General features: G+C 48.0%; 1 protein-coding gene across 6 annotated transcripts in view; it reads left to right on the top strand.

Annotated features, from left to right (window-relative positions):
• Positions 1–13,737, top strand: part of NKAIN3 (sodium/potassium transporting ATPase interacting 3) — a 508,298-nt gene that overhangs the window by 379,391 nt on the left and 115,170 nt on the right. For all 6 annotated transcript variants that reach the window (XR_016348755.1, XR_012901430.2, XM_075920625.2 and 3 more), the window contains exon 4: positions 11,799–11,996. Coding sequence is in view for 4 of the 6 variants with exons in the window: in XM_075920625.2 (XP_075776740.1) it covers positions 11,799–11,996 (198 nt within the window). In the remaining 2 variants the exon portion in view is untranslated. The remainder of the gene's footprint in view (positions 1–11,798; positions 11,997–13,737) is intronic.

Below are 13,737 nucleotides of genomic sequence, written 5' to 3'. Positions count from 1 at the left end.
CCCCTTCTGTTCTGCAATGTGATTTGTCCTTTTCATATTTGTTCATTTTTTTTAATTGTATCCTTTGGTATATATGGTTGTGACTACTTTCTTCCACTATTTGATCTGAGGAAGTGGGTCTGGCCCACGAAAGCTCATCATCTAATAAACCATCTTGTTAGTCTTTAAAGTGCTACATTTTGTCCTGCATTTTGTCTGTCTTTGACGTTCTTTAACTTTAGATCAGGGATTCCCAATCTTTTTGATACTGGGGACCAGTAAATCCATTCATGAGCTTTTGGAGGACTGGTAACATTCATTTGCATATTTGCATATTCATTAAGCAGATGATGAATATGCAAATTGTTTCTGGTCCTCCCAAAGCCTCCGGTGCCAACTTTAGCAAAGCTTTTGATATGGTCTACCACAATATTCTTGCCAGCAAGTTAAGGGAATATGGATTGGATAAATGGACTGTAAAATGAATAGAAAGCTGGCTACACCAGGGTTTCCCAAACTTTATATAGTTGGAACCCGTTTTTTTTTTTTCAGTATCTTTTTTGCAGCTCAAAAATATAAATGCATATAAAAAAAGAATGAAAAATGAATACATTTTCACTGATTATTATTTATTCACAATAATAATAGTACATAATAATATAAATCTTAATATAAAATACCTAAGTGCCTATCTTGTTGTTATTACCTTAATTACAGTTTAACCAGTAGAATTTTAACGGTTGTAAAGTTTGTTTATTTATAATTGAATGAGTTGAATATAAGTCATTTATTCTGTGGACACTTTATAGCTTTTAAATAAGTAAAAGGAGAACTAATGGGAAGGGTGATGTTGTTTTGCAGCACATAGCAACTTTGTCAGGAGCAAAAGAAGAAAGTTTTATCCTCAAATCTGGTTTGACATTCAATCTATTTCTGTGTTTATTTTTGAAGAAAACCAAAGATGAGAAACTAGTTTCACACTTATATGTCGTGACGAAAGGCATTAAGAATTTGACTGCTTTCTCAGATAAATGTGAATATTCATTTCTGTAGCTCAACCAAAACTCAGTCGAGGAGAGTTTATCAAAGTTCTCTTTTAAGGCAGAGTCACAGGAAAGTTCAATTAATGCATCCACTTCTGATGCATTCAATTGTAATATTTCTTCATTTTCGGTGTCAACAGGAAACGGGTTCCTAATCCACATTTTACTGGCGTCAATTAGAGGAAAATTTTCATTTAAGCTTGATGTTAGCCTCAAGAGATGTTGTGGGGGTCTGGGTGTGGGGGGAGAAGCCAGGGACCGCTATCTGGGGATCCTGTAGCTGCATACCAAGGCCCAGGAAGTGCGCAGGCTGCTCCCCCAACCCCCAAACAGCAGCGCGGTACCTGAAACACTGGTCTGTCATACGCCTGATGCCTTCCTGCACAGGTGAGAGGGGGACTCCCGGACCACGCCAGCAACAAATGCTCAGGCACCACGCGTCTTGCTCCTCCACTCCCCATGGCAACGCGTGCCGCCTGAGCAGCCGGAGCCGGTGCAGTCCTGGACTCCCACCTCCTCCCCCATGCGCAGGAAGGCAGCAGGGGAACAAAGTCCCCAGCACACAATGGACTGGCATTTTAGGTACCACGCCGGCTGTTGGGGTAGGGGGGAGAGCAGCCCACGCACTTTTGGGACCTGGCGTGCAGCTGCAGAACTGCCCCCCGACCCTACAGGAAGCCCACTCTGGTCCTACCTGTCCGGCAGGTTGTTCCACCTCTCACCCCCTCCCCTCCGGGCTCCAATCCCAGCTGTTTTATCGGCCAGCACCAGGCATTCTGCGTCAGTGCGCATGGCGCCCGGTCTTCTCTCTGGATTCTAGTGCCCACAGGATCTAGCCCTGCCGCCCAGGAGCATGCTCAGCAGAGACGCTGCGGTGGGCTCTCTGCCAAGAATTTTTCTGAGGACCGGTATTTTTTTTTTTAAGGACCAATATTGGGCCACGGACCACACGTTGGGAAACACTACTTTAGATTATTATTGAAGAAAATATTTTTGGCTGTTTGTTTGTTTGTCTGTTTGTGTGCATATGGTGATATTCAGTGACATTTCCGAATAAAAACCTAATCCTTGTTTTGCCATTGTTGGGAGCATATAAATGTTTGTATTGTATCTAGTATAAAGGGGTGAGTAGATGCTGCTATCAAACAAATAATTATTAGTATTTTATAATTTATTAGGCATGAACAGTTTTGTCTGGAAAAGTAAGAGAGACGTAGTGGATCAGTGTCACAGAATCATAGAGCTGGAAGAGACCTCAGGAGGTCATTGAGTCCAGACTGCCGCCCAAAGCAGGACCAACCCCAACTAAATCAACCCAGCCAGGGCTTTGTCAAACTGGGACTTAAAAACCTCTAGGGATGGAGATTCCACCACCCATTCCAGTGCTTCACCACCCTCCTAGTGAAATAGTTTTTCCTAATATCCAACCTACACCTCCCCCCACTATAACTTGAGACCATTGCTCCTTGCTTTGCCATCCATTACTACTGTGAACAGCCTCTCTCCATCCTCTTTGGAACCTCCCGTCAGGAAGCTGAAGGCTGCTATCAAATCTCCCCTTTTCTCTTCTTCAGACTAAATAAACCCAAATCCTTCAGTCTCTGCTTGTAGATCAAGTGCTCCAACATCCTAATTTTTGTGGTTGCCATCCACTGCACCCTCTCTAATGTATCCACATGCTTTCTGTAGTGGGGGGTCCAGAACTGGACACAATACCCCAGGGCTAAGTCTACACTGGCACCTTTTTCTGGAAATGCTTAAAACGGAATACTATTCCGTTTTCAGTTTTTCTGGAAAAGGAGCGTTTACATTGGCCCCGGAGTTATCGTCGTAACGAAGCACTTTTCCGGAAAAGCGCGTCTACATTGGCGGCGCGCTTTTCCGGAAAAGCAGAAGCCCGGAGCCATTTTGAAGAGGGCAAAGGCCACCAGACCTTTCCGGGGGCGGGGCCAGAGCGCCGTTCAGACACGTGGTTAAAGGGGTCTCGCCAGGCAGCCGTTGGTCTCCTGCTCCCGTGCCTTGGGGCCTCTGCCAGGGACTGACACCCTTCGCAGGGTCTGTGGTTGCCCTCTGACTTTTGGGGACACCACCCTTTGGCCCCCAACTGCTTTTGTCTGCGGTTTTTTTTTTCTGCCCTGCTCTGTCTGCTGTGGAGCCATGGTTGGCCATGTGCCTGGTCGGGCCCCTGTTGGGGCTGTACAGGTGGCTGCGGCTCCTGCTGCAGGCCGGTGCCATGGTGTACATGGACCAGGAGGCAGAGATCGCCTTGGACTCCCTCACCAGGGAGGCCCTGGCAACCGTGTGGCATCAGCACCCGACCGTAGACCGGCCCGGCTGGAGTTTGGAGAGCAGCACCGACTGGTGGGACCGGGTGGTCCTTGGACTATGGGACGACCACCAGTGGATCCGGAATTTCCGAATGAGAAAGCGGACCTTCCTGCAGCTGTGCACCTGGCTCACCCCCGCGCTGCAGAGAGCCACCTCCCGGCTGCGGGCACCCATCCCCGTGAAGAAGAGGGTCGCCATCGCACTCTGGAAGCTGGCCACACCGGACAGCTACCGCTCGGTGGCCCAGCAGTTTGGGGTGGGAAGATCAACCGTCGGAGTGATCGTCGTGGAGGTAAGTCCCAGGGGGAGTGGGATGGGGGAAGGGTGCTGCACTCCAGGCCCAGGGACAGCCAAGACTCCCGGCTGGGTCGCCCAGGGGTTTGGGCCGCCCCTCCCTTACACAGGCCTGGTGAGGGGGGGCGTGCGGCGAGGGGGGCCTGGGTGTGTGTGTGTGTGTGTGTGTGTGTGTGTGTGTGTGTGTGTGTGTGGACAGAGGGAATCAAGGGGGGGGCCCAAGGGAGCGCACACTCACCCCTGCCATATGTGATGCGTTCCCTTGTGTTTCTCTGCACCCTTCTGCAGGTCGTCCATGCCATCAACGACGTCCTGCTCCCACGAATCATCCGCCTGCGCAACGTGGATGATACCATGGCCGGCTTCGCTGCCCTCGGGTTCCCCAACTGTGGGGGAGCCCTGGACGCCACCCACATCCCCATCCGGGCCCCGGAGCATCGAGCGGCCCATTTCATGAACCGAAAGGGGTACTGCTCCATCGTTCTGCAGGCCCTCGTGGACCACCGGGGCCGCTTCGTGGACATTTACGGGGGCTGGTCCAGCCGGGCACACGACGCCCGCATCCTCCGGAACTCTGGACTGTATCGCAGGTTGGAGGCGGTCACCTACTTCCCTCGGCGGGACTTGACTGTCGGGGATGTGCCTATGCCCATCTGCATCGTCGGGGACGCGGCCTACCCCCTGATGCCCTGGCTCATGCGGCCCTACCTCAACGACCGCCTCAACCGGGCCTGAAACCCAGGGGAGCTGGCCTTTGGACGTTTAAAGGCCTGCTTCCGTTGCTTACTCACCCGTCTCGAGATGGGTGAGCAGAATGCAACAGAGGTCCTGGCCGCGTGCTGCGTGCTCCACAACATTGTGGAGCGCAGTGGGGAGGCCTTCCTCCCTGCATGGATGGCAGCCGAGGCACAGACCTTAGAACAGCCCGACACAGCTGCCGTCCGCCAGGCGCGCCAGGATGCGGTGCGCATCAGAGAGGCCCTGGTGGACGTTTGCCCAAGCCCCGTAGTAAGGTCGCCTGGGTCTCCCCAGACTACTCCCGCCCATCCCCTACCCTTCCCCATCCCCTCCCCTTACCTCTCCCCCAATTGTAAAGCGTCGGGTCAAAGCATGTCGGCCGTCATCAAGTCTGTTCGTCGGGTGCGTCGGGCTTAGTTAGGGTTTTTCTTTTTAGCTTAGGCTAGGGTTTAGGCCACCATCGCCTGTCCCAAAGAACAGCCACGAGGATGCGGGGTTCGTGCGGAAGGCTGAAGTCAGTGTACCTGCTTCCAGTCATCTTCCGTCGAGGGATCTCCTGGCTGTTCCTCTCCTGAGGCCTGGAAGGACCAAAGGATTGAGGTGGCCAGCAACACTACCCAATTGTCCTCCCTGCGCCTAAACTATGTTTAATTATCTGTTGTGTGCATCTTGTAACTGTTCTTGCTAGTTTGTTATCTATGTAAATATAGTTTGTGGTTTACATTTTACTGAAAAGTGTCAGCATTTATTTCTGCACCACAAACCACTGACCACTTATGAAGGGCCCCGCCCCAGTGATAGAGTACAGATTTCATTCTCCACAGTTTGCCACCATGTTAAATTTAAGTGGCTACTTGGCATCTCACATCATTTCGTACACTACCTAGAGTTACACAATACCCAACACAGGAATGAACAGCAAAATAGAGAACTGTTTATTTACATGGGGGAGGGGAGGAGACCTTCAACTGGGACAGGAAGGGGGGGCAGTTACTGGGACGGGCGGCCCCTGCGAGCGTTCCTCTGGGGGCCAGCCTGCCCACGCTGGGCAGACCACATCGGGGCAGGCTGCACGCGGAGGTGGCCAGGAGCAGGGGCAGGTGCTGGGATAGGAGGAGGGTCAGGAACAGGGGCAGGAGCTTGGATGGGAGGGGGCATGAGCTGTGCTACGGGAGGGATGGCGGGGGCCTGGGCTCTGCCCATGCCATAGTGAATGGCATGCACAATATGTGCCGTCAGCATGTCCATTATGGTGCGCATTCCTCGGCATTCGTCCAGGAAGGCAGCCCAGCTGTCCTGCCGCCACTGCAGGTCTCCCTGCACCCGCTCCGCGATGGAGGCCTGGATTGCCTCCACGGCGTTGACGTGCCGGCGAAGCAGCTGGTCCCTCTGGCGAAGCCTGTGCGTCCGGGGTTGGCCTGCTGGGGGTGCCGCTGCTGCCGCAGTGGAGGGTCTGGTGCTGGGTCCCACTGCAGGGAAGAGAAGAAAGGATGGGTCAGTCAGGCAGGCCGCCTACTGTCCCCACACCGCATGCCCTCCACCCCTGAGCCCAGGTGACCCCACAGTTGTGTGGCTTGGGCCCACTTGGTTCCCCTCCTGCCCCCGTGTTGTATGTTTGCAAGGAGGACCACCCCTGGAGTAGGGTCCCCCCTCCAGTACTGTAAGCACTGGTCTGTATCCTGGCCCCGTGGAGGGCGGGAGGGTGCTTGTGCTGCGTTCACTTGTGGAACTCCCTGCCGGTGGAGACTGTGAAAAGCTTTAGGCTAATCACTGGTGTTAGACAGGGAGCGAGATGCATCCCCATGCAGTGCCTGGGAGCACATCTGGCAGAGGCGGTCTGGGCTCTCAGATCCCCTCGCATGGGATATCTCCTGGACGGAACCAGAAGAGTGACTGGGTGGGGGGATGTTCCATCCTTGCAGCAACACGCAGGGGCCCTTCCCCCTCCCACTATCCCTCCCGCAAGCCCGGTAGCCCAGGGACATATGTGGCCACAGTGGGGACTTCCCTCGGGGAGGCAGCCAAGGCACCGGGAGCAGGCGAGGGGCTCGGTGGGGGTCCACGGTCACAGGAACTTGATGCTGCGGTGTACTCAATAGCAGCTGGCTGTGCCTCACAGCGAGGCATGGGACAGTGTGCCGTTCTCCGTGCTGCACCGTTGGCGGAGCTGCGGGCTCTGGGCTGAGTCCCTGGGGCCCTGGCCGGTTCCAGCCGGCATCCACCCTTTCCCCTGGTCCCGCCGAATGTGTGTGAGCAGCACGGTCCCAGGCGTGCCCTGCAGCTGCATGCTGCGGCTACGTGCCGCTCGTTCACCAGGCTGCACGTGGTTGCACGTGCTGCTTGCTGCCTCATGCTACGCAGCGTGCAGCTCACGTGGCCTGAATGACATGCTCTCCCCCTCCCCCCTCTGGGCACCTGACCCCCCCTCCCCCCCCCGCCTGTTGGGAGTGCAAACTGCACAAACTCACCAGTGGGTTCCGCCTCGGCCTCGGAGGAGCTGCTGGAGGGGGCCTGCTGGGCGGTGGCTATGCTGGCCTCCTCACCGCCAGACGCGCTGGCGCTGTCTTCTCCCTCCCCTGGCTCGGTGGGACGGTTGATGGGGGGGGCGCTGGCAGGTGTCCACAGGGACAGCTGGGGCTTCCGGGGCTGGCTGGCCCAGAAAAGCATGGAGCCGGTCGTAATAGGGGCAGGCATCGGGTCCTGCCCCCCTTCCGTCGGTGGCCTGCACATACCCCAGCCGCAGCTCTTTTACTTTGGACCGCACCTGCTCGCAGTTATGGCCGGGGTGTCCCTGCTGCATCAGGTTCTGCGCCAGCCGCGTGTACAGGTCTGCATTGCGGCGGCGGGACTGCAGGTCGTGGAGACCCTCCTCCTCCTGCCACAGGTCCAGGAGGGTCTCCAGCTCCCTGGGGGTCCAGGATGGGGCTCGGCACAGGTCCAGGATGGGCCTCTGGGGGCTTCCTCCCCTGCGGGTGCAGGTGGCTCACCACCCGGGGCTGCCATGCTGGGCTCAGAGGTGCCTGTTGGGCAGCACAGCGGCACGTGGCAGAGCTCAAGCTGCACGCTCTCCGGCAGGCTCCTGCCACGGGCGCCCAGCAGCCTCCGAGCTCTTTAAGAGCTTGGGTTAGCAGGAAGTCCGGGGCTCCTATGGGGTCTCGCGGCGTCCAAACCGCTTTTTTCCGTTTCTTCTGCTTTTCCGGAAAAGCTGTCTACACTGGCCCTTTTCCGGAAAAGCTTTTCTGGAATAAGGACTTATGCCCGAGCGGGAACAGTGTAGGGTTTCCGGAATAACGGCTGATTTTGTACAGTACAGTGTCGTTGCTTTTCCGGAAATTCAAGGGGCCAGTGTACACAGCTCGCAGCTTATTCTGGAAAAGCGGCTGATTTTCCGGAATAAGTGGCCCAGTGTAGACACAGCCCTAATGTGACCTCATCAGTGCTGAATAAAGGAGAACAATAACTTCTCAAGATCTGCTGGAAATGCTCCTCCTAATGCAACCTAATATTCCATTTGCCTTCTTGACTACAAGGGCACGCTGTTGACTCATATCCAGCTTCTCGTCCACTGTAATCCCCAGGTCCTTTTCTGCTGAACTGCTTCTTAGCCAGTCCGTCCCCAGCCTGTAACAATGCTTGGGATTCTTCTGTCCCAAGTGCAGGACTCTGCACTTGTCCTTGTTGAAACTTATCACATTTCTTTTGCCCCAATCCTCCAATTTGTCTAAGTCGCTCTGGACCCTATCCCTGCCTTCCAACATATCTACCTCTCTTCCTAGCTTAGTGTCATCCGCAAACTTGCTGAGGGTGCAATCCATCCCCTCATCCAGGTGATTAATAAAGATATTGAACAAAACCAGCCCTAGAACTGATCCTTGGGGCACTCCACTTGAAACCAACCATCAACCAGATATCAATCCAATGATCACTAGCCTTTGGGTCCAACATTCTAGCCAGTTTTCTATCCATCTCACAGTCCATTTATCCAATCCATACTTCCTTAACTTGCTGGCAAGAATATTGTGGGAGACTGTATCAAAAGCTTTGCTAAAGTCAAGGTATATCACATCCACTGACTTCCCCATGTCTACAGAGCCAGTTACCTCATCATAGAAGCTAATCAGATTGGTCAGGCATAACTTGCCCTTGGTGAATCCATGTTGACTATTCCTGATCACTTTCCCCTCTTTCAAGTGCTTCAAAATATCCTATTTCTTATTTTCACCTTTGTTTTTATTTGAGTTTCTTTATTTCAGTGAATAATACTAAAACCAGTAGTTGAGGTTATTTTTTTAAAAAAAGGCATATTTACTCATTACAGAGTTTAGGTGTTTCCTAGAGAGAAAATACACTTTAGCTACTACAAGTTATTCATTTTTTCAAGCTTTTGTTTATTGATCAGTAGCTTAACACTTATCAACTGTACCTTTGTCACTTTGTGGAGTAAGCTATTAGAGGTCAAACTAAAGCACCAAATGATTTTTGTTAGTTTATACTTATAAGACTGATATCTGTTGGACAATTATTTACCTTTGACATTTACTTTGGAGAATCAGGATATGACACTCTGGCATTCACACTCCCTCGCAGCTGCCGAACAAAATTAATGATATAAAAACTGCCATGATCCAAGCTTTTGTATGTCAGAGCAGAGAATTTGAGGTGATATGGGTGACTCCTCTCACTGTACCATCAGAAGCTTGAACATCAGATAGATATCACAAATAGCTCATCTTCAATTACTGAATGAAGGATGATAATGGCCAGTGATATCAATGGGACTTGTTAAGCGCATGCTAAAACTTAAGAATATTTGTAGGTGTTTTGCTGAATTTTAAATTTAAAAACATTGACAAAATTTACAAAAGAAATCTGATAGAACTTTTCCAAATGTTCATCCATCTCTAGATGAGATTAAGGACAGTGATATGACTGAACTCAGTTAATGAATGACTGGCATTTCATAGAAAAGTAAAAATTCTAAGCAATTTGGGCTGACATCTTAGTGGTCTATGATTAACATAGACACTTAAGAGAGATTTGTCTCTTCCTCTCCCCTTCTTTTATTTTAATGCTCTTTATTTACTTTTGAATATTATGATGAACCTGGTATTTTGGTGTATTGGAAAAAATAATTTAAAAAGAAAAGAAAAGAAAAGAAAAGAAAAGAAAAGAAAAGAAAAGAAAAGAAAAGAAAAGAAACACAATTTATTGTTAGCTGTTTCCTACCTGCAGTGTCTTATGGATCCAAATGCTTTTGTACACAGAAAAAAATCAAAATATTTGTAAACGTTAGTGACAGGAATATAAAACATTAAATAAGCTTAAAAGCATCTTTCAAGTGACAATTTCATCAGTAAAGTATTTATAAAATTAAAGTCAGATACAAAGTAATAATATTAGTACGTGCCAATAAAACACAGCTATATAATGGTTGCCATTAAAAAGTCCTTTTGCCTACATTGCCCACATAGTGGTATTTGAGATTATCAGTTTTTATAATTAGAATAGATAGTGACTGTGTTAGCAAATTCTGACTTTCTAGTGGTGTAAAGTACACTCAGGCCCACCAGCGGAGGAGGAGGGGCAAAAGGGGTAGTTGCTCTGAGCCCGGAGAATCAATGGAATGCTGCTTCACATGAGGTGGAGTGAGGTGTGCGATGATCTGGGCAGCATTAAGGGCTGACTGTCCTCGACTCCACCCCTTCCATGGGTGCGGAGTCAGGCCACACTCACACCTTGCCCCAGGGTCCGCAGTAGCTGTTGGCCCCACTGACTATACTTGACTGAACTTACCTATGTATAAATATAATCTTTTTATGACTGATTCTTCTTGGACACTAGCAAAGGACTAACCAAACACAAACATAAAAGCAGGGCACTTAAACATACAAAACTTAAAAGCCAAACACAGAAGACAGAAAATAGTAATATAGTCACAAAAACCTGCTACTACCACTAATTTATTTCTGCATTGTGAGTATCAATATATATTACCCTTAGTACTTGATATTCTTCCACATGTTTAGTCTACACTTAGAGGCAGCCGCCAATTTAGATGAAGTGAACAAATCTGTTCAGTTTGACCAATTATACTTTCTCATACTGGCAAACTTCTAAAAGTACATTACAAGAGTGTACAAAATAACAGGGATTGTTGCCCTGAGCAAAAAATAAGAAATTGCCTTTTATTTATAGTTAAATTTTACCTAAGCAGAGTTTTCTGTCAATTCAATCAGATATCACCCTACAGCAAGTGAAAAAATCTCAAGTGGAATCAAAGAATTATGTTCCAAGTCAAAAGACAAACATCTCATCAAGTCTAAATAACGTCCTGGCAACGTTATAATATGATATATAATGGCAAAAATCCTGCAACCTTTTTTTGGTATGGATGCCTTATGGGTACAACCAGAAGACCAGCATTTTTGCAGGCACACCTGGAGCTGTCTTCAAAAATTTGTTAGCACTTTGCCACTTATACTGCTGTGCTAAGCCATGAAGGTGAAAGTGAGTGGGTGAAAATATGCAAGTTATGCTGCTAGACTTACACAAGATAATGGATATTTCCACTGCACCTGTTGCCTCAAATGTGTGATGTATCGGTTTATTATAAATACTATCCTGTAGGAAAAACATTGGGGATAAGCCAGGGTTTCTCCAACCATGGGCTCGGACCCAAAATTGGGTTGCCAGAATGTTTCAAAGGGTCGTATGGCAGCTCCTCTGGCTCCTGTCCCAGAGGGCAGGCTGGGCACACCTGCCTGCCCCTGGCACAGCAACTTGTGAGGTCTCAGCATCACTCAAGAGTGGCCCAGCCGTCATGGTGACAGGTAGGCCAAACGTGAGTGAGTAGCCCTGCAACCCGCTGAGCTGCGTCACAGCTCCTCTCACACAAACTTAGTTCAATCAAGGTGATGGGGCCAACCTGAGCAGCCCTGGAGATTACACCGCACAGAGCCAAGCCTAGCTAGCCTCACAGCACGGGAGCTGCCACTGTAGGAAGAAGCAGGACCCAACCACCCAGGGCTTCCATGCTCAGACTGTTTACCAGATCATGGGGCAGGCCATAAATATTTATAAAGGGGTCCGGAGCTCAAAAAGTCTTTTACACAATGGTTTTCAACCAGTCATGTTTCCCTGCCAGAAGAATAAAAAAAAAACCTTTCTAGTCAAGTAATAATTAGATAGGGATTGTTGTTTCTCTACATTTCATAGAGCACCTGGCCGATCAGGGCCCTGAGAAGATGTTCCTTTCTCTTTTTCAATTGTCTGATTTTATATTCAAGATTTTTATGTATTTGTTTATTTATTTAGCTTAGTTTTTCCTGTATATGTGAAATTACATCATTTCCTGTTTTCACCTTCAATGCTGTGACAGAAGATAATTTCATCCCCTTTTCTCTCTCTGTTTCCTAGGAAACTGATCTCATGACCTTTAATATTTCAATGCACCGTTCCTGGTGGCGAGAGCATGGGCCAGGCTGCATAAGGAGAGTGGTGCGCCCTTCAGCCCCTGGCATCCTAGATGATTACTCCTACGTCTCTGTGACGGGCTGCATCATTGACTTCCAGTATCTTGAAGTCATTCACAGTGCCATCCAAATATTACTGTCTGTAAGTTTCCACTTTCTGTTATCATCGGGTTTTACCACTCCTATGCTTCTTTATTATACAGGTCATATGCTATTGTTTCTCTTTACTGAAAGTGGATGGTTTCGGTAACTGATCAATCACAGTACAGATTTTAAGTTGCATATCTGAATATAAAACATGCCATTTTAAATGTGCACTGCACTCACAGGCTCATATTTCATAACATCCCTATACTGGGAACATGAGTGGTTCATAGTGCTGGACTGGTGTATGGAAGTAAGTTTCATCCCTACCAATCAAAGCTCAGTCACTAGAACATGGGCAGAAAGGGTACACTGATGTGCAGCAAATGAATTTATCTAAAACGTCTACCCCGTGTTTGCAGTAAATGGAGTGGAGCATCATTCTTAATATAAATCTGTCGTAGGTGGTAACTAGCTTCCTAATGCAAACAAAGAACATTGAAAAAGGTCAGGGCAATTGTAGCAGAGTACTGTTGTACCTATGAGATTCTGTATCCTTCTGTAGGAATCTGGGGCATTCAAACATTTAACCTTATTGGGCTACTTCCTATGTAATTACCATACCACCCTGAAACAGTGCACCATTTAGTATAACAATAATAATAAATTAATTAATAATGTGTCATCAAGAGAAGCCTATTATCTATTAGATACTGCACATTGTTCTGGTAGTGTACTAGGAACATTTGCACTAGGAAAACAAACAGAGCAGTGGGGGAGACAGAATTTCTCCAGAGCAGTAGAAAAGATTTAGTTTATTTAGTTGAAAATTTCTTGGAAAATGTACATAACTGTGATTTTTATAAGATGTTGGTATATTTCTGTGCAGGAGGCATGGAAGTGGACGTCAGTACTGCCGCAGAGCAAAAAGATGTATAATTCTGCAAAATTGTTTATGGCAAAGTAGAAATAAGATCCCAGAATGCTTCCCTGAATTGTAGTGGAGAAATAGCTTTCTAGTAACAACACTGGCACCTGTGAGGTGCTAAGTATCTTTCACAAAATGCTTGTTAAGTGCTCTTTGCTCTTACTGATTTAAATTTAAATTGAATGTAGTCAACATCTTACAACAACTTTAGTGACATTGATCCAAAACTCACAGAAGTCATTGATTTATTTACAGCTTTCATTGATATTAATGTCTAATGTCTCCTCAGCTTCTCAGTGTTAGATGACACTCTAAAAGAGTGTCATCTACATATTTTGTTAGTCCATAAAGTGCTACCAGACCATTCGTTTTTTAAGTTTATCCTGTACAGACTAACTCGGCTACCCCTGAAACGTCGAAACCAGTGTTTCTTAAACTGTGTGTGCCGCAGAGAACAACAGAGTTGAAAATGGCCATCCTTAAAGGGGGAGGCGACTTTTTTTTCAATAACTTCCCCCCATACCCTTTTTTTTTTTTTTTTTTTTTTGTCAACAAAAAATCCTTGGTGTTCCTCATAAAAAAATTATTTATTGGTGTTTCTTGGTCTTAAAAAGTTTAAGAAACACTGTTCTAAACTATAGAAGAGGTTCAGAGGGGTTGCCATGTTAGTCTCTAACTAAAAAAACTTAAAAAACAACAATGGTCCTGTAGCACCTTAGAGACTAAGCAGAAAATATGTAGACAGTATCATGAGCTTTTGTGATCACAACACACTTCTTCAGATAATAAATATGTAGCAAGAGGCACAGAGGTTCAAATATAAAGCAAAAAAAGAGGGGAGAGAGGGAGGAGGAAAAAACTTGTCAATTAA

Source organism: Pelodiscus sinensis, chromosome 2, assembly GCF_052426305.1.
Source record: "Pelodiscus sinensis isolate ZL-2025 chromosome 2, ASM5242630v1, whole genome shotgun sequence".
NCBI classification, from domain to species: Eukaryota; Metazoa; Chordata; order Testudines; family Trionychidae; genus Pelodiscus; species Pelodiscus sinensis.
The sequence above is the reverse complement of the archived record's forward strand: the minus strand, read 5'-3'. Positions and strand labels throughout refer to the sequence as shown.